This window comes from Paraphaeosphaeria sporulosa (genome assembly GCF_001642045.1).
Source record: "Paraphaeosphaeria sporulosa strain AP3s5-JAC2a unplaced genomic scaffold CC84scaffold_16, whole genome shotgun sequence".
Taxonomy (NCBI): domain Eukaryota; kingdom Fungi; phylum Ascomycota; class Dothideomycetes; order Pleosporales; family Didymosphaeriaceae; genus Paraphaeosphaeria; species Paraphaeosphaeria sporulosa.
Window position 1 is genome coordinate 58,050 of NW_017253375.1, and position 17,866 is coordinate 75,915.

General features: G+C 53.6%; 7 protein-coding genes across 7 annotated transcripts; 5 read left to right on the forward strand and 2 right to left on the reverse strand.

Moving 5' to 3' along the window:
* Positions 1-150: 150 nt before the first annotated feature.
* CC84DRAFT_409096 (uncharacterized protein) lies at positions 151-1,157 on the reverse strand. The gene has a single exon (XM_018186084.1). The coding sequence runs from the start codon at positions 998-1,000 to the stop codon at positions 431-433; it is 570 nt and encodes a 189-aa protein (XP_018029255.1). The 5' UTR covers positions 1,001-1,157; the 3' UTR covers positions 151-430.
* An 11-nt stretch (positions 1,158-1,168) lies between these two features.
* CC84DRAFT_1223202 (uncharacterized protein) lies at positions 1,169-3,468 on the forward strand (the record flags this gene model as incomplete). The annotated part of the gene is made up of 2 exons (XM_018183470.1): positions 1,169-2,287; positions 2,338-3,468. 2 exons carry the CDS (start codon positions 1,169-1,171, stop codon positions 3,466-3,468), a joined length of 2,250 nt encoding a protein of 749 aa, XP_018029256.1.
* Positions 3,469-4,180: 712 nt separating this feature from the next.
* CC84DRAFT_1169640 (FAD/NAD(P)-binding domain-containing protein) lies at positions 4,181-5,832 on the forward strand. Its single transcript, XM_018179710.1, has one exon. It carries the CDS (start codon positions 4,487-4,489, stop codon positions 5,702-5,704), a length of 1,218 nt encoding a protein of 405 aa, XP_018029257.1. The 5' UTR covers positions 4,181-4,486; the 3' UTR covers positions 5,705-5,832.
* Positions 5,833-6,470: 638 nt separating this feature from the next.
* Positions 6,471-8,659, forward strand: CC84DRAFT_1131561 (glucoamylase/glucan 1,4-alpha-glucosidase-like protein; the record flags this gene model as incomplete). The annotated part of the gene is made up of 2 exons (XM_018175904.2): positions 6,471-7,075; positions 7,125-8,659. The coding sequence occupies exons 1-2, from the start codon at positions 6,850-6,852 to the stop codon at positions 8,657-8,659; spliced, it is 1,761 nt and encodes a 586-aa protein (XP_018029258.1). The 5' UTR covers positions 6,471-6,849.
* A 2,704-nt stretch (positions 8,660-11,363) lies between these two features.
* On the forward strand, positions 11,364-11,787 carry CC84DRAFT_1169641 (uncharacterized protein). Its single transcript, XM_018179711.1, has one exon. It carries the CDS (start codon positions 11,377-11,379, stop codon positions 11,710-11,712), a length of 336 nt encoding a protein of 111 aa, XP_018029259.1. The 5' UTR covers positions 11,364-11,376; the 3' UTR covers positions 11,713-11,787.
* Positions 11,788-12,934: 1,147 nt separating this feature from the next.
* CC84DRAFT_1105207 (uncharacterized protein) lies at positions 12,935-13,446 on the reverse strand (the record flags this gene model as incomplete). Its single annotated transcript, XM_018175087.1, has 2 exons — positions 12,935-13,262; positions 13,319-13,446. 2 exons carry the CDS (start codon positions 13,444-13,446, stop codon positions 12,935-12,937), a joined length of 456 nt encoding a protein of 151 aa, XP_018029260.1.
* Positions 13,447-16,089: 2,643 nt separating this feature from the next.
* On the forward strand, positions 16,090-17,814 carry CC84DRAFT_1157672 (amino-acid permease inda1; the record flags this gene model as incomplete). The annotated part of the gene is made up of 3 exons (XM_018177024.1): positions 16,090-16,211; positions 16,261-16,497; positions 16,554-17,814. The coding sequence occupies 3 exons, from the start codon at positions 16,090-16,092 to the stop codon at positions 17,812-17,814; spliced, it is 1,620 nt and encodes a 539-aa protein (XP_018029261.1).
* Positions 17,815-17,866: the final 52 nt, after the last annotated feature.

Genomic DNA, 17,866 nt, shown 5'->3' on the forward strand with positions numbered 1-17,866 from the left:
TGCGATGGCGAAATGGAAGAGCTGGTAGGCCACGGTGATGAGGAAGGTGATGGCAAGGTAGTAGTCATCGAGTACGTGGACGGCCGCCATCGCTGCGGGTTGCGTTCTTTTCTTTGGGCGAGGTGCTACGGGACCCAAGATGCTCTATATACTGTGTCGGTTCGCACTCGCTTCCACTGCGCCCCGGTTGTCGACTCGAGTGCTTATGTAGGAATATGAGTTCGTCCGAATCCGCCTGGTGCTAGGACGAACTTGTGCATTTGACAGGTAAAACCATGTATGTTGTCTGCAGAGTTGGGACGATGACGCACTAGATTTGGCCGCGCCAAGCGATCGTTGTCCAGCGACTTTGCGGCTGGATCACCAATCCTCCGGTATGCGCGGCCAAATCTACCCCGTCACGTGCACCCCCATCGCAAAAGTGCAACGGCTACAATTGCCAACACGTCGCCCTCGGATGATCGAAAGATGACAAGTCCCGCGCACCAAGTGCAGCGCGGGCCACATGTTTGGCAGGACGCAGGGTGTGAAACATAACGGGTGTGAGGCTCTCGCTTCGACGCGCACCCCGTCTCATCCCCCTATGAACCAGCGCCTCGCCAGACCGTGCTGATACCGGCCAAACCCAAAAGTGACGCTCGAAAGCGTGCCGGCCATGGATGTCGCGCCCAGCTCGTGCAATCAACGTCCTTGGCCGCGCAAGTCCGGCAATGCCATGAGAAGGCCGCCGCAGCCCTTTCGCAGCCCTGGCCCTGCGACAAGAGTCAGGTACTGTAGCCGCGTGGAAACCATCGGAAACAGATTGAGCGGGGACCATGCCCTGACACGCACATCTGTTAAGTGCCTGAGGAGCCCCATGCCTTTTGGCTGGTTTTGGGTTCTCGTTCGGCTTCTCTCGTTCCCTTTGGCTTCCGGACCTTACGTTTCTTTCCCCCGTCCGGTCTCTTCCTACCCACTCCTCTTCGACGGCCTGCTGTGCAGTTCTTGAATGAGTCTGCATGTCTGCGACATATTCCTCATTTATTAATCACCAGCTGGGCTGTTCCACGTACTAATATCTTTCGCTTCTGTGTGTTCTGTTCTCGGCTTTACGCGTACTCCATTATGAAAAGAATAAAGTCTTGCCTGGGAGTTGCCTTGCTCCTGGCTACAACTGTGCGCCTACTCCATGGCCCATCGCGATAGCTTCTCTAACGTACAGCAGGTCGGTGCCAATCCTGGCTTTAACATCAATACCAACAATATCGGACCTGGCGTGCAAGGAAGGAAGGTCGAGGATCTCCAATATGGCGCAGTGGATGCAGTAGGCCGGGCGCAACAGGAGAAACGAGGAGGAATGATAGTGGAACCTATTCCTGTCGTGGAAAGGGCTGCGCAAAATCAACCCCTCGATGTTAGCTCTTTGCTCAACGGCGCCAGCCAGGAACAGAGTGCAGCAGGATCTTTCGCCGGTGGTCAGCGGGGCGGGGAAGGCATCGATGCGAACGCGATCATCAACGGCTTAGCGGGCGCTCAGCAGGGAGGGAGCACTAACATCAACGCTGGTGCAGCGACGCCAGGTCAAGGGCAAGCTCAGGCGCAGGGTGCGGCCGGATTACTTGCAGGTGGTCAACAAGCTGGCGCCGGCATCGATGCAAATGCCCTCCTCAACGGCTTGACAGGCGAGCAACGAGGCAGGAACATCAGCGCGAACGCTACCACGGCAGCGACCCAGAGTCAAGGTGTAAAACTGGGCGCTGCTGGATCTCTGAGCAGTGGCCAACAAGGAAGAGCCGGGATTGATGCGAACGCGATTCTCAACGGTGTGGCAGAAGCCCAAAAGGGCGGCGTCGGCAGTGCGAACGCTGCAGCAGCTGGTCAAGGTCAAGCCCAAGGGCAGGTCTCCGCAGATCTGGCCAGTCTTCTTGCAGAGCAACAGAAACAGAATGGCATCGTGGGTCTGGACGCAAATGCACTCCTCAATGTTCTCGGACAAGGTCAAGTTCAAGGTGGAAACCGACAGGCTGCGAATGGAGCGAGCGCTGGGGATGCCAATAGCCTCATAAACGACCTTCTGAACGGTGCAAATGGCCAATCGAACGCACCAGGTATTGCTGACATTCTCGAGGGCCTCAATGGACAGAAGCAAGGTCAGGGAAAGGGTCAGGGCAATGGCATCCAGATCATTGAGATCAAGGAGTCGATCGTGCAGCAGATCAACGGAGGCGGAGCAGTCAAAGAGACAATTATTCAGAGCGCTGGGGGCGCAAGAGAATCAGCTGCGGCGGAACCGGTGGAAAGTGGCACGGTAAGCAAGGTACACAGCGGTTCAGCCATATCTATACTAAACACTAGTAGACGATAATCGCCGAACCTTCGCTCGACCTCTCACTCCTGGGTTCCACGCAAAAAGGCGGTGCGCGGACAACGGCAGCAGCAAAGACCACATCAGCAGCGGGAACGACGGCAGCAAAGAACGGGACAACAGCAGCAGGGACTGCCCCCGCCGCCGCGATCACTATCATCGCGTCCGGTGGTACTGGCGGCCGAGCGGTGAACTCGGCAAACGCAACGGCGTCCGCCGCTAAATCGATCAACACGTCCGGTTTGACTCAGGATGGTCTCGTGGCGGGAACCACCACAACGAAGGTCGGAAGTGCCATCACCGTGTCGGCAGGGAAGGGGGTGTCTAACTCTACGTCAATTGCTTCAGCTGCGGGCGGTGCGATAACCGTCGTCGCTGGAAAAGGAAACGGTACCTCCATCGCCGCGGGATCAGCAGCAAAGGCCACCGCCATCACCGTCGTCGCGGGCAATGGCACTGCAACAGGCGCAGCCGCCATCGCCCCTGGCCTGCCCACGTCCTCCACATCAGCCAGATCTATCAATTCTGCTGCCCTCACCCAAGCCGGCCTCGTCCGCTCAACCACGGTCTCAGCCCCTGGCAGTGCCGTCACTGTCGTCGCCGGCAACGGAGGAAGCTCCAACAACGGCACAGCCGCCCAAGCCGCCGCGAATCTCTGCAACTGCGCTTGCTCCTGCCCGGGAAGCGCATTCCCCATGTCCGCGCCTCAAGCCGCACCCTTCCAGCTCCAGCCCGCAATGGGCTCCATGAGCGCGCCGCCGTCCACGCTCCAAACGCAAGCCGTCACCGTCGTCGCAGGCGGCAGCGCCCCGGCCGGCGCACCTCCAGCCGCCGCAGCTAGCTCTTCGTCCGCCGCACCGATCAACTCTGCCACGCTGACGACTGCCGGACTGGTGGGCTCGAGCACGACGAGCGCGGCGGGCGTGGGGGTCACCATGCAGGCGAGCTCTGGCGCGAGTGTTGTGCCTGCTCAGTCGCAGATCGCAGCGAGTTCGTCGAGCGCGTCGCTTCAGCAGAACAGGCTGCCGTTTGATATTTCGACCATCGAGCTGCAGAGCAAAGTCACTGTGAATCTAGGTGCGCGGGCTGCGCTGCCTACGGAGAAGAAGCGGTGGGTGTTTTAGGAGTGGCGGATTTAGGAAATGGCAAGAGGCATGAGGCGCAGTGATCTATGCTGGCTCTGTGTGGGAAGGGCGTGGTTGGAGGAAAGGCCTAACGGAAATTTGTCTTCGATAGATGACTAGATGTCTGAGTAATAACTGTATTGTCTGTGTGTTGTGCTGTATTTACTTTTGTTCATCTCCTTGAGTAATTTCTCTGTTTGTAAGTAAATACGTAGCCAGATTGAGAATGCACGTTAGTCGAGCATAAAGATTTTTCTCATTTTGGCCGTATGTATGTTGATAGGTGGCCGCGCTTATTTGCTAGTTGTAATGCCCGGTGCAGGCAATCGCGACTGTATGCGTTTGTTGAGGAGACGGAGCAGGACCATGAGTCTCTTGTCAAGAAAGTACTGTGGTGCTGTGGACAATCCAGAACGAACTTGGAAAGCGGTGGTGTGGTGCTGTAGGCGACCAACCCAACATCACAGCACCCTTCTGACGTTGGACTCGTATGGCGATGCGCACATAGTTGATTGCTCCATGGAATTCTGAGGTACAGCTCATAGTTAGGAGGCACACGATTCCTCCTGGATATAAATACATGAGACGAATGCGTCCGTCTCCAAAGCCTATTACGCTGTTAGCGTGATAAGATGCACGCACAAGGCTCTCGCCTTCTCGGTCCACGCGCCGGCATTTTCGGCCCCGAACGACTCCTCTCCAAAACGCGAGGGCCCGAACGAGCGCGCTGAGGATCCGAAAACCTCACGAAGTAGCTGAGATGCTCGGGTATATAATGGACACAGTATCGCTGCTTCCAGATGGCTACAACAATCGCCTGAAGCATCTTTACTGCCAATTCGACCTCTTTGCAAGCCCGCTGTATACTGCAGTTTCGCCAACCTTTCAGCCTACACTTACGCAAACTTTCAAGCATTCTTGAAGAAGCAGTACCAGAAGTCTTGGATAGTCATCACACTCGCATTCCCAACAACACACTTTCAGCCTTCTGATCATACACAAAATCCTTGCCGCGACCATGACAGCCACAACTCCTAAGATCGCCCTGATCGGCGCCGGTCCAACATCTCTCACTCTCGCCGCCATTCTCCACCGCAACGCCATCCCCTTCACCATTTACGAAGCCGCGTCAACCCTGCGCCACCAAGGCGGCACCCTAGACCTGCACCCGCAGACTGGCCAGCAGGCCCTGCGCGAAGCCGGTCTATGGGACGAGTTTGTAAAGCATGCGAGGCCGGAAAGCGACTGCATGAAGCTGGTTGAACTTGAGAGCGGTGAGGTGTTCTGGGATGAGAATGCGGGCGATGGGCAGTCTGGAGAGGAGACGAAGAAGAGTCTAGAAGACTCGTTGAAGGGGCGCCCGGAGATTGATCGGGAGTGGCTGATGAAGATCACGTACGGAGCGCTTCCGGAGGAGAGCGTCAAGTGGGGTAAAAAGCTCAAGGAGGTCCTGCCAAACTCAATGGACCCAAAGAAGCACGATTTATACTTCACAGATGGATCGAAAGAGGAGAGGGTCGATCTCGTTGTGGGGGCCGACGGCGCGTGGTCGAAGGTTCGGAACCTTCTCACCGACGTGAAGCCGCACTACTCTGGCATATCAGCCGTCGAGCTTTGGCACCACGATGTGCAGAGCGAGCCTTGGCTGTTGAATTACGTGGGTGCAGGCTCGTGCTTCGCCTTTGCGGAAGGAAGCGCAATTTTGTCGCAGCGACAAGGTGACGGAAGCTTGCGCACCTACGCGTGTCTCCGCGTGCCTGAAACCTTTTTCGATGATTGTGGGATCGATTGGGACAGCGAAGACACCGCACGCACGCAGTTCATCGATCGCTACTTCAGCCATGTGTCTCCGGATCTGCAGCGCGTACTCGCGTTATCAAAAGACAGGCTGACGCCCCGCGCTCTGTATGAGCTACCGATTGGGTTCTCATACCCTCATCGTCCAGGAATCACTCTGATTGGCGATGCTGCACATCTCATGACGCCGTTCGCTGGCGTGGGTGTGAACGTTGGGATGACCGATGCCCTCGTGCTGGCCAAGGAGATTCTCGCTAGCTGCAGAGGAGAACAGAGTGTGGACAGGGCGGTTGGTGCATATGAGAAGGAACTATGGCCACGAGCGAGGAAGTACATGGAGAAGACGGCGAAGGGAAAAGAGAGACACTTCCGCGCGGGTGGGTCGAAAGAGATGGCGGACATGTTAAGAGCGTTCCATGCCGGGCAGAAGCCGGAATAGGGCTCTTATGGCGAGCTTCAGGGTTAAAGCTTCAGGGTTACTCATTGGGCGACAAGTTCTCAGAAACTAGATTGAATATTAGCTCGTAGATTTCCAAGATTTGCTAAAGCCCGTAACTCCATCGAGAGCACGGTTTCGCGTCGCGCGGCACCTCTTCATAGCTCTTCTAAAAGAACACGGAAACTCATGGCACTGGCCAGGGAGGGAGATTGATACTGCTGCTGCGATATTCCTGTGAATAGCAATGACCTGTGGATCTGATGTGCAAATGCAGTGAAACTAGATTCCGTTTCGTGGAATAAATCGAAGACAGAGCTATTCTCTTTGTGGGCTAGTACTGCTAGAAGAAGCTTAGCATACCTACTAACCACGATGGCCGAGGTACTTGAGGTCTGCCACAACTCTTTCGTGCTCCAGTCAGCGATACAGACGGCTCCAGAATCCTGTCTCGGGACTGCCATTGCATTGAAAAACTGGGGTGTGGGGTGGAATTTGCGGGTTCGGCTCGGATCGCGTGGCGCAAGTCTCGTCGGTCCGGCATATCACTTCTCAGAAGCCAGAAAATTCGCGCAGCACACCGTTTATAGCGGCAGGTAATTAAGAAAACGAACATTTCGTTAGAAGTGCTGTGGTGGTCTGTAGAAGCGATGATGATGGTCGACGGCATGAAGAGCAAACCGGAGCAGCTAGCACGAGAAAGGAAGGCGTCGTGGCCACGTGAGACGATCAACAGGGGTCAAATCCGGGGTTGAAGTCTAATTTGACTATTGTACTCTTCACATGTTCAGGCATTCTCCCCCACTGCTCTAAATTGATTCGCAAACGTGCCGTCCGCTAACGGAAGATCTAGACGACCATCCTACCTGCAGACATCCCATTCGCTGGTCCTCGGTCCGCAACATACACTCTGTGCCAGGCATGGCGATGCCATTTCCGTGGTAACATGACGCTAGAGTAGCCCCCGCGACAGCTCTGGGAAGTACCTGATGGCGGTTACTGGAGCCTTTACGGAGCCAGATGCAGAGCAAGCGTGGTCGCACTGATCCATCAACCGGGTTACAATGTCAAGATATAAATCACGATGACTTCCCACGACAGGATCAGCATCTTCACTGCGATCTTTGGAGCATCAAGAAGAACACATCATGCTCTTCACCTCAGTCATTCGGGCCCTTCCGGCATCCTTGCTTTTTACAGGCGCTCATGGCACGCCTCTCGAGCGTCGTCAGACTTCCGTCGACACGTTCGTAACAAGCCAGAGATCGGTTTCGATCCAAGGTGTGCTTTCTAACATCGGGGCTGATGGCTCCAAGGCGCAAGGTGCAGCAGCGGGCATCGTCGTGGCCAGTCCGTCCAAGTCAAACCCAGATTGTAAGTAGAACAAACTCAGGCGCACATTACATGGGTTGACAAGCCATAGACTGGTACACTTGGACAAGAGACTCTGCTTTGACGTACAAAGCCCTCGTCGAGCGTTTCATCGGTGGGGACACCACACTGAGAAAGAAGCTCGATGAGTACGTCTCATCCCAGGCGTATCTCCAGACCGTGTCGAACCCGTCCGGCGGTCCTGACACCGGAGGACTCGGCGAGCCCAAGTTCAACGTCGACCGTACTGCATTTACTGGAGCTTGGGGTCGTCCTCAGCGCGATGGACCACCTCTACGAGCCACTGCCTTGACACTCTACGCTAATTGGCTTATTGCCAACGGCAACACCACACAAGCTGCAAATACCCTTTGGCCTGTTATTGCCAAGGATCTTGCCTACGCCGTCAAGTACTGGAACCAGACCGGCTTCGACTTGTGGGAAGAGGTCAATGGCTCATCCTTCTTTACCCTCGCAGCTACTCATCGTGCCCTCGTAGAGGGCGCTGCACTCGCTACTAAGCTCTCAAAGACATGTGACGGGTGTGCTGCCGCGGCCCCACAGATCCTCTGCTTCCTTCAAAGCTTCTGGACTGGCAGTTACATCGATTCCAACATCAATGTGAATGATGGTCGTACTGGCAAAGACGTCAACTCCATCATCTCATCGATCCATACCTTCGACCCAGCGTCAGCCTGTACCGACGCTACTTTCCAACCTTGCTCTTCTCGCGCTCTGCTCAACCACAAGGCTGTTACTGACTCCTTCCGCACCGTGTACGGCATCAACAAGGGTATCGCCCAAGGACAAGCTGTCGCCGTTGGAAGATATTCTGAGGATGTATACTACAATGGCAACCCGTGGTATCTTGCGACGCTCGCGGCCGCAGAACAACTTTACGCCGCTGTCTACCAATGGAACACCATAGGCTCCATCACCGTTGACTCTGTATCTCTTCCATTCTTCAAGGACCTCCTGCCCAGCATCGCCACTGGTACCTACGCCTCGAGCTCGGCTACCTTCGCATCGATTGTCTCTGCTGTCAAAACATACGGTGACGGCTACGTTGCCGTGGTCCAGAAGTACACTCCTGCCAATGGCGGGTTGGCCGAACAGTTCGACAAGAGCAGTGGTTCCCCACTCTCTGCCGTTGACCTGACTTGGTCTTATGCGGCTTTCCTGACCGCCACCGATCGTCGTTCTGGGTCTGTGGGTCCTTCTTGGGGAGAGAAGTCCAACAACGTTCCTCCGACATCATGCACAGCTCCTCCTTCCTGCAATGTGCAAGTCACTTTCAACGAACGCGTGACCACCGCCTACGGAGACAACATCTTCATTGTTGGACAGCTCACTCAGCTCGGCAACTGGGATCCGAACAGCGCTGTTGCGCTCAGTGCCAGCAAGTACACCAGCAGTGACCCGCTCTGGTATGCAACTGTCAGCCTCCCTGCCTCAACTTCTTTCGCATACAAATACATCAAGAAGACGTCGAGCGGCACTGTCGTATGGGAGAGCGACCCGAACAGGAGCTACACAACTGCAACCACTTGTGGAAGCACTGCGACTCAGAACGACACATGGAGATAAAAACGAGTAGGAGCAGTAAAGAGCACATGAGTTGCGTGGTACGGTCCCAGTCGCAGAGAAGACAATTTCATGTTCGCCGCGACAGTAGATGTATTTTACATCTTACCAGGAGGAGCACGAAGTATTACGTTCAATATGTGTAGTGTAAATTGACTTTTTCGTGTATTTGATACTGCGAGTCGCTATTATCCGTTGTGAAGTACCCCGATAACCAAACTTCATCCAATCACTTCACCGCTTACGGGGCTTTGCCTAGTCGCACCTATAAAGCGGCCTAAGAGAATACTCGCCCTGAGTCTCTTTCGAGATTAGCGCCGGCACAAGAGCTTCTGAAACCACGGCCATCGCATGCTGGGTAGAAATTGATGGTTCCAGGCCTTTGCGACCCTCGTTAGCTGTACTATATTTGCGTTAAAGGTTCTGACTACAAATACTGACAGCGTTACAATTTCCACACCGGACGTTGGTCATGCGGCTGCAAGGCACTAGCCGTTGTCCTCTCGCTTATTCCTGGGCCAGACCCTTTGAACAATCCACCTTCGGCAAAGTGCTGGAGGCTACGCCAGTCTATTTTGGCAAGAGTAGCCTCTTTCGGCCTCTCTTTCGATCTTGTGGCTTTGCGCGACTCTGAATGCGTAGAAGCCCAGACAGCCGCACCATTGGCTACAAACAATTACTCAAGATACAGCACGGCAATGCCGAAGCCTCTACAGGATTTGTGGGTCCGGGACTTCGTTCATGATCAAAAGCATGCCGCATCAAGATGACGGTTTGTGTTCTCGCTCACTTTCGTACCTCAGCCAGCAGTGTCTCCAAGTGCGGTCTTCCCTACCAGCACTGATCCCACAAGAATGAAGGCGACAATTCTTGTTTCAGTGGTCGCTGCCCTGTCAGCTTACACTGCAGCGGCGCGGTTCGATCCTGAGCAATGTGGTCCCACGGGTGGCCACCAGATCTGTAAGAACAACCAGTGCTGTAGCCAGCACGGGTGGTGCGGTACCACAGATGCTTACTGTCAAGTAAAACGGGTAAGCCATTCCAATCTTCTTGTCTCAAACATCTGGTAATCTGATGCTGTGCAGGGTTGCAACCGCGCTTTCGGTCGTTGCATCGGCAGCGTTACTTCTTCGGCGGTTCGCTCCTCTAGCATTCGTAAACCAACTTCCACAGTTCGATCATCTAGCACTAAACACACTTCTGTTACCGTCCGACCGTCCAGCACTACTCGATCTTCTTCTTTTTCAAGGACGTCAGCATCACCAGCACCCGCGTCAAATAAGAATGAGCGTTGTGGTCCCAGCAACGGCGGTAAATCCTGCAAAGGCTCCATCTACGGCAGCTGCTGTTCGAGTCATGGCTGGGTAAGTCAATTTTTTGTGAATACGCGATAGCGCTGACCGTATTGATAGTGTGGAAGTACGAATGACCATTGCAAGACAGGCTGCCAGTCGGCTTTTGGCACTTGCGCTGGCAGCGCTCGATCTTCATCTGCCAAAAGCTCTGCGAGAGCATCTTCGAGCGTTCGTAGCTCCACAAGAACCTTAATCCACAGCACGTCGTCCACATCCTCTAGAAGCTCGGGAGCTACAACTGTCCATTCGTCCGCCGGCAGCACCGGTGCCGCTGCGTCCAGCAGCTCCGTCCAAAACCCTTCTGGGAGTGGCTCCTCCACTCGTGCTGCAAGTTCCAGCGTGACATCATCCACTTCTGCGACCCCTTCTGCCCTTTCTCTTTCAGCATCAACCGCCTCGACTGCATCTTCCGTCGGCTCGTTGACAACGGTGTCCGTTTCTGGGGCGTCCAGTGTCTCGTCGACAACTCCATCAGCTTCGACAAGCCCATACACATGGGTTCCCGCTCAGAATCCGAATGTTGACCGCGCAAGCTCGGATCGTTTGTTCCCTGCTCATGTACTTAGCTTGTACTACGTCGAGCCGAGTCCGGGAACACACGTCAAGACAGAGGTTGTCACCCTGGCTGGTGATTCTCAAGGCGTAGTACTTGATGACATCGCCGCAGTTGAATCTGTAAGCTGCTCGGGGTCCACCATATCGATCAACTTCGCAGATGACGCGACCGCCGCTGCCGCCGCGCAGAGCTGGCCCGCTGGCACTCTGCTCTTCACGTCAGCAAGTGGATGTTCCACTGCTAATGAGCGAGGAGTTTACTCTGTGCAAAGCTTATCTCCCAACAAAAGATCAATCAGCGGGCGCCAATCGACGCTATATAGATTGCTTCAACTCATCGTACAAAGGATGTCATTATCTGACATTATCGCCGCACTGCAGGAGTTCATACAGCAGCTTGAACCCAGGACATCTTCCGTGCCGCCAGTGGTAACTCCGACACCGAGCATGATCCCTCCAACGAACAACTCCGCATCTGTGCCACCAGTGGTAACTCCGATACCGAGCATGATCCCTCCAACGAACAACTCCGCATCTGTGCCGCCAGAAGTGACTCTAGCGCCGAGTACTATCATACCTCCTACAAATACCTCAGCATCTACAACCGAGTCCATGTCCTCCAGTATAGCAGAGCCAACTCCCTCAGGCCCGAGTTTCTGCCTCAAGGTCCTCACCCAGGGACAACCGTCATCTAATTGGGTTGTGAAACAGTCCGGTTCGTCGAACAACAACGGCGCATTTTGGCTCGACCCCGTTGAAGGTGGGCTATACAGCTCCATTTCTTCCTTCACCATCGACGCGCAGAATGTAATGCACGTCACCACACCTGGCACCGTGGGCGATACCATCACGCGGTACTCTCGAGGCACTGGTGGCATGTTCCGCTGGGCTACGCCATACGAGCCTCTCCCCTCCAACACTTGCGAAATCAGAACCGATGTTCTGGGCTTCCTTGGCCAGCAAGTCCTGAAATGTACCGGGTCTCTCAAGAGTCCTTCGCAAACGTTTACGGGTTTTGCAGACAAGGATGTCAATGGCAATGGCTTGCATTACCTCTTCGGAGTTCAGGTTTCGAATGGCACTGCATTGTACGGTGAGCAGCTCTTAGAATTGGGTCTGTTCAACGGAGGTGGGTGTCCTGTATAGATTTTGCACAGCATCACAGGAGTACTATCTGGCACTTTATATATCATTTAGCCGTTGGCTTTAGACGGTTGGCATCAAATCCAGGCACATGCCATCCTAAAAGAGACCAAGAAACCCATCACGGCCTACGTCATCACCATATACACCATCATGAAAGACATAAAGCAATCATCGTGGCTCGGGTTGCTCCAAGATGTTTTATCCGAGCTCTCTTGGGGATCATTGTAACTAGGACTATCAAATCCCGGCATACACCATCCTGGACGAGAGCAAGCGATCCATGAGGGCATATGTCGCCCCACAATGTGTTGTCCGACTTCACTTGATCATCACTCTACCTAACCCTTCATGCCGGTCTGTCACTCCGATCCACCTTCCGTGTTGCCTCAGCATAGGCGAGCCTGGGTTCACTCAAGGCGCTTTTCCTTGTCATCCACCAGCTGATGTCGCTGATGGCATGGCGCTTGTGAGAGATTTGCACAAGTGGGAAATTTAGTAGCTGTTCGCGAGATAAATCGTGGGTGGGAGGTTCCGGCAAGAAAATGGAATTGATATTGCGATCTTCTGCATCTATCCACCCCGCAACCGAGGCGTACACTTGCCATGGCAACTACGACGCTCCTGCCATATTTGCAGCTGCTGAGTTTGGAAACATCGACGCGAGCATAGATTCACCCGCTAGGGAATCATGTCGCGGTTTAGACTGGTTCAAGCCGCGGACTACAGGTTGACTTGTACTTGGGTGGCATTCAACACCGCAATATCGTGCCGATCGTCATGGTGGCCGTGGCAAGCGTTCGCGATTACATGTACGCTTTTGAGCCGGATACTCGCCAAGCAACAGATTGAAACTCTTACAAAGCCATCCTGAAACTCGCGTCAACCCTATCGACAGAACTTCAGTAAGAACTCAATTTGGCCGACACTTCTCACAGCTGAGCAAGATGAGATTGGATGCATGGCAGACATTATCATCCCGTTGACCCCGGGCGCGCATACTTCTACTAACGTTATTGCGTGTGCGATTGGACCCAAGGAATCTCGTCGCCGTGACGAAGATGTGAAGTTACTAGAAAAATGAAACGTGGCTCAGCTGTTACGCGGATTCTAATGATGAGCTATTGTTACTAGATCAACTAGTAAAATAGTATTAGAATCTAATAAGTACTTCTATGAGCCTTATCACAGATAAGCCCTGATGAAGAATTACTCGTCCCTGCTATTACTTGCCACACTGACTCTGTGCCGCTTGCAGATTCTTCTTATTCTGCTTTGTTCCATCTTGCACTTCTTTCACCAGGGTTTTGAGCGTGCCTTGATCAGCACACGATCCGTTGAGGCTAGTGACCTGGTCCTTCTCCGTGATCTGTGCCGTTGCGACGATAGCCAGTCCCATCTGCGCAGGGCTGTTCACCTGCTGAGCTAGTTTCTGGTTGTTCGTGCGGATGTCGATCCCCTGCTGTTGGATGTTGAGGACAGCTTTCTGGATGTTTTTAAAGTCTTGGGTAGAGTTCGATTTTGCATTGGACATCGCCTGGAGGAATTGAACACTTGCAAATGGTGAGCTTCTTGACTTGTACAGAAAGGTGGCACGATCAGGACTTACCCAGCTAACTCCTGCTTCTGAATGTCGAGATTGGCCTGGATTCCCTTGGCCAAGTCTCCAACCTGCTTGCTCTGTACGGCATTACATGTACTGTTGGCCTTCGCAGTCTCCGCCAGCGGAGATGCCATGGTGACACCGAAGAGAAGAGAGATGCCGAGGAGCTTCATGATTATACTACGATTGAAAGGATTTTCTAAAGGTAAACAAAGAAATTGGAAGCAAACGAAAGGACGGCGTCGAGAAAGACCAAGATCTCCGAACAAGAAATAAATCAGATGAGAGCGATACTTTCTTCCCAGACGATTTCATGTCGTTTATCTACTGCGCAGTCTCGACAACCTCCCGGCGGATCCGCAGAGCCCGAGCATAGAGGCGAATGTGTCGCGCCGATAAAGACTGTCGCAACCCAGGACGTGTCAAGTCGACCGTTATACCTGCTTAGTGCTTATGGCTCGGAGGTGCTTCCGAAGCGGGGTGGTTCGTGGGGTCGAACGTGTCGGCGAAATATGATCGCCCGGAAACAGCCGCGAAACACCCCTCTGTTCCACTTTTCCATACCAGCTCTCCTTGAATTAGAAACAATGCAGCAACTGTCATATCAGGAAACCAATAATGTTGGTGGCAGGGGGCTTGGACAGGTGAAACAGGCCAACGTTGGCGATGCCGTTGGATGATTTGAAGTTCTGCGAATAATTAGAGGACCGTCGGCCGAAATGCAATACAATTCAGCACTTAGCAATCGGCCCATCAAGTTACATAGTATAAGACGTTCTCCTGTCACAGCGGGAACTAGGGTGTACCAAATGACCTTTAATTAAGGACTGAATACTAGCCGATCTTTGCGCTAACATGGGTCCATTTTTCGCCTTTCGCTCAGGTCTCGCAGCTCATCAAGTCTCGAGGTAGTAGCTGGAGCCCGCGTGAAGTAAAGGGAGATGAAGGCGTCTAGCCTAGATGAAGGGGTTGCTCATCCCAAAGAATCATGACGCCGTCAGCGGCTCAGCCTGGAATCATTCTCCGAAACTTCGGCAAGCCGGCTAGGTCGAAGGGATACTGTAGCCCCCACAGCCAAGATCTTTGCATGTACATTTCATTCAAGAACATCGTAGAGCTCAACAGTATATCGTCTCCCAGGATTGGAGAAGCGAGTGTCAGCATTGCGGAAGATTCGGCCACCAGCGTTCCGGATTCAGCTTAAGTTTGAAAGTGATAGAGATGCAGTCATCCAAGGGTAAGGTGTGCAGAGGCGATATCAAGGCTCCAAGTTTATCTTTGGTTGGACAGACGACGGTAATGCCAAAGACCGGTAAGTGACACTGCTCGTTGTTTGCATGGCCCGCGTGAGACCGTTGTCCTACTCAAGCTTTTCAGCCGGGGCACCATCTCGCTCAACGCCTCAGATCACCGTTCGTCGACTATCGGTCGCTCAGTGATCTGGTAGACCTAAAGCTGCACGTACGCATACAACAGTACCTGCGCGAACACTTTGCGTCTCGCCTGCACCCGCACCTCTTGGGCCTGTTGAACTTGATCCTGGGCCACTGTTGCCCGCGAGAAAGACGCAGAAGACTAGTTTGCGGAGAGGAACACATTGTTTGCAAGTAATGCTCATCGGGTTGGAACTGCGGCGACGGTTTCGAGGGAGTTAGGTGGCGTGGTGGATGGGGCATTGAGGGTTTGTGGGACGAGGGGCGGAAGGTTGTGAATGGTAGTAGTATCTCGTTAATTGTAGGCGCGCATAATAGGTTTACTGCATATGCGATTGGAGAAAGGGTGAACCTTGTGGCCGTGTTGAAGATGTGGTTAATGTGTGTAGGGTGCGGATCCAGCTAAGACTTCGGTTATGAGCATCGGTCTGTCACCAGCATTGTCGCATGCTGTAGTCTGACTGGCCACTAGAAGTTGCTATCAAAAGAAGTGAAGTCGAAACCCTAAGATTAAGCTTGACATGGATAAGTAACGGGTGGGATGCGTTGGTCTAACCACTTTAGGAATACATCTCATTCCTTTGTGTAGACCTCACAGCATCTCTCAGCACGATGTTTTAAGGACACTCCTTATCATCAAGATGTGGACCTTCTAATGTGTGCTTTACGTGAGTAGTCTTTCGTCTAGAATCGCCCCTGAACATGTAGTTGAATAGGGCCGACTTCTGGAGCCGCACGAACGCGGCTACCATCGGCTGGCGTTCACTGTGGGTCCGCGACTTAGATACAGCCAACGAACCGGAGTAGCATCGGACTTATCGACACGAGCATCATGGCGACTTCGAAAAATCCGCGCAACTCCAAAGCCGAATATAAACGCTCTTTGTGGTGAGGGATGCAACGTCACGGTCCCCCGCAACCTCTGCTTACCGCAACTAATCCATTTCGGGTAGTGATAAGTCGTTCCCCAGACTCGCTAAAGCGGACCAAGCTTGCCGCCGCGAATGGTCGCCATGTATTTCCCGCGTCACCCTTGCACACGTGGCTTGGGGGGTTGCTTGGGTGTTTGCTTGGGAGGTAATGTCTGCGTCGTCGCCGTCAGCGCGTGTGGAAAAGATTTTTCAACCCAACGAGTCTAAAGAAGCGCCTTGTCTTTCACCACGCTACGCTTGTGGTCGATAATTGGGAGGCTCTTGGAGTGCATATAAGACCACTCGTAGACACCCGGACTCATACATCACTTCCAGGGCCGATACTTCTAACAGCTTCGGCTTTGTACAAAGCACCATGCACAGCCACGACGGTGCAGCAGTTGAGAAGGGATACCCTCACGATGGAAACATCATGGACAAAAATGGAACATACTCAGAGGAGCCCTATGTTCAAGGCGCCACGACAGTGGGTGCGGCCACAGGAAGAGGAGGCGACACGCATCGTGGTCTGAAATCCAGACATATTCAATTCTTGTACTTGACATTGTACCTCATTCTCCCTTGCATAGTCTGACTCTTGCAGGGCCCTTGGAGGAGCAATTGGAACAGGATTGTTTGTCGGCTCAGGTGGCATTCTCGCGCTTGTCGGTCCCGCTCCGTTATTCATGGCATACCTCTCCATGATGATGGTCGTCTGGTGTGTGATGAACAACCTGGCTGAAATGACCACGTACCTTCCCATGAAGGGCATCACCATCCCATACTTCGTCAAGCGATATGTCGACTCGAGCCTGGCTTTTGCTCTGGGCTGGAACTACTGGTAACACATGCGGACATGTCAAATCAAGCCACGATCATGTGACTAACTGAGTACAGGTATGCTTATGCGATTTTAGTGGCCGCTGAAGCCACCGCCGGAGCCATTCTCCTGGACTATTGGAGCACGCCTGTGCCTGCTGGAGCCTGGATCGCGATTTTCATGATTGTCATTCTCTTCCTGAATATCGTGGCTGTGGGCATCTTTGGCGAAGCCGAATTCTGGTTCGCCTCAATCAAGTTTATCACCATCATGGGCCTCATCATCCTAGGCATTGTCATAATGCTCGGAGGCAGTCCGAATGATCAAGGCAGACTAGGCTTCCGCTATTGGAACAACCCCGGAGCATTCAATCCATATCTAGTGGACGGAAATACGGGACGATTCTTAGGATATTGGACGGCTTTCGTGCGCGCTGGCTTTGCCTTCATCACATCTCCTGAACTGATCGCTTTGGCTGCTGGCGAAACGATAGCCCCACGACGAAACATCCCCAAAGCTGCGCGTCGCTTCGTCTGGCGGCTCGCCATCTTCTATGGGCTCGGCTCGCTCATCATCGGTATCATTGTCCCCTCAGACGACCCTCGCCTCCTCAGCCCTGACTCAAACGCCACCGCCTCGCCCTTTGTCATCGGCATCGCCCGCGCCGGCATAAAGGGCCTGAACCATGTCATCAACGCCGCCATCCTCACCTCCGCGTGGTCCGCCGGCAACGCATTCCTCTTCTCCGGCTCCCGCATCCTCTACGGCATGGCGCTGACCGGCGACGCGCCCAAGATTTTTGGTAGAACCAGCAAGAACGGCGTCCCCTACGTCGCCGTGCTCGCTACATGGGCCATCGGCCTCCTCGCCTTCCTGAATGTCTCCAACACCGGCGCACAAGTCTTCACGTGGTTCAGCAATATCTCCACCATCTCAGGTTTCCTCGCCTGGATCGTTGTCATGATTACGTACCTCCGGTTTCGCAAGGCAATGCAGTTCCAAGGCCTGCTGCACACGCTGCCATTCAAGACGCCGTTCCAGCCGTACTTCACGTACTTTGTGTTGGGCGTTGTGAGTATACTTACTCTGACCAATGGGTTTCAGGTGTTCTTCCCGAGCAATTGGGCTGTGTCGGACTTTTTGGCGGCGTATATCACCCTGCCGATTTTCATCGTGCTGTATCTCGGGCATAAGGCGTGGTTCCGCACGAGCTGGGCCATTAGACTTCAGGATATTGATGTGGTCAGTGGGAAGAGGGAAATGGATGAGCTGTGTGCGCAGGATGTAGATCCGGTCCCAAGGAATGTGTGGCAAAAGATGTGGTTCTGGATTGCTTAGTTGTGCGGGTGGAGTTGGATTGCACGCAGGGGAGCAATTTCAAGACAAATAA

What these genes read in the sequence shown, in the direction of transcription:
- CC84DRAFT_409096 (XM_018186084.1), bottom strand. Translation starts at nt 1,000, where the DNA reads ATGCAGACTCATTCAAGAACTGCACAGCAGGCCGTCGAAGAGGAGTGG.
- CC84DRAFT_1169640 (XM_018179710.1), top strand. Translation starts at nt 4,487, where the DNA reads ATGACAGCCACAACTCCTAAGATCGCCCTGATCGGCGCCGGTCCAACA.
- CC84DRAFT_1169641 (XM_018179711.1), top strand. Translation starts at nt 11,377, where the DNA reads ATGCACGTCACCACACCTGGCACCGTGGGCGATACCATCACGCGGTAC.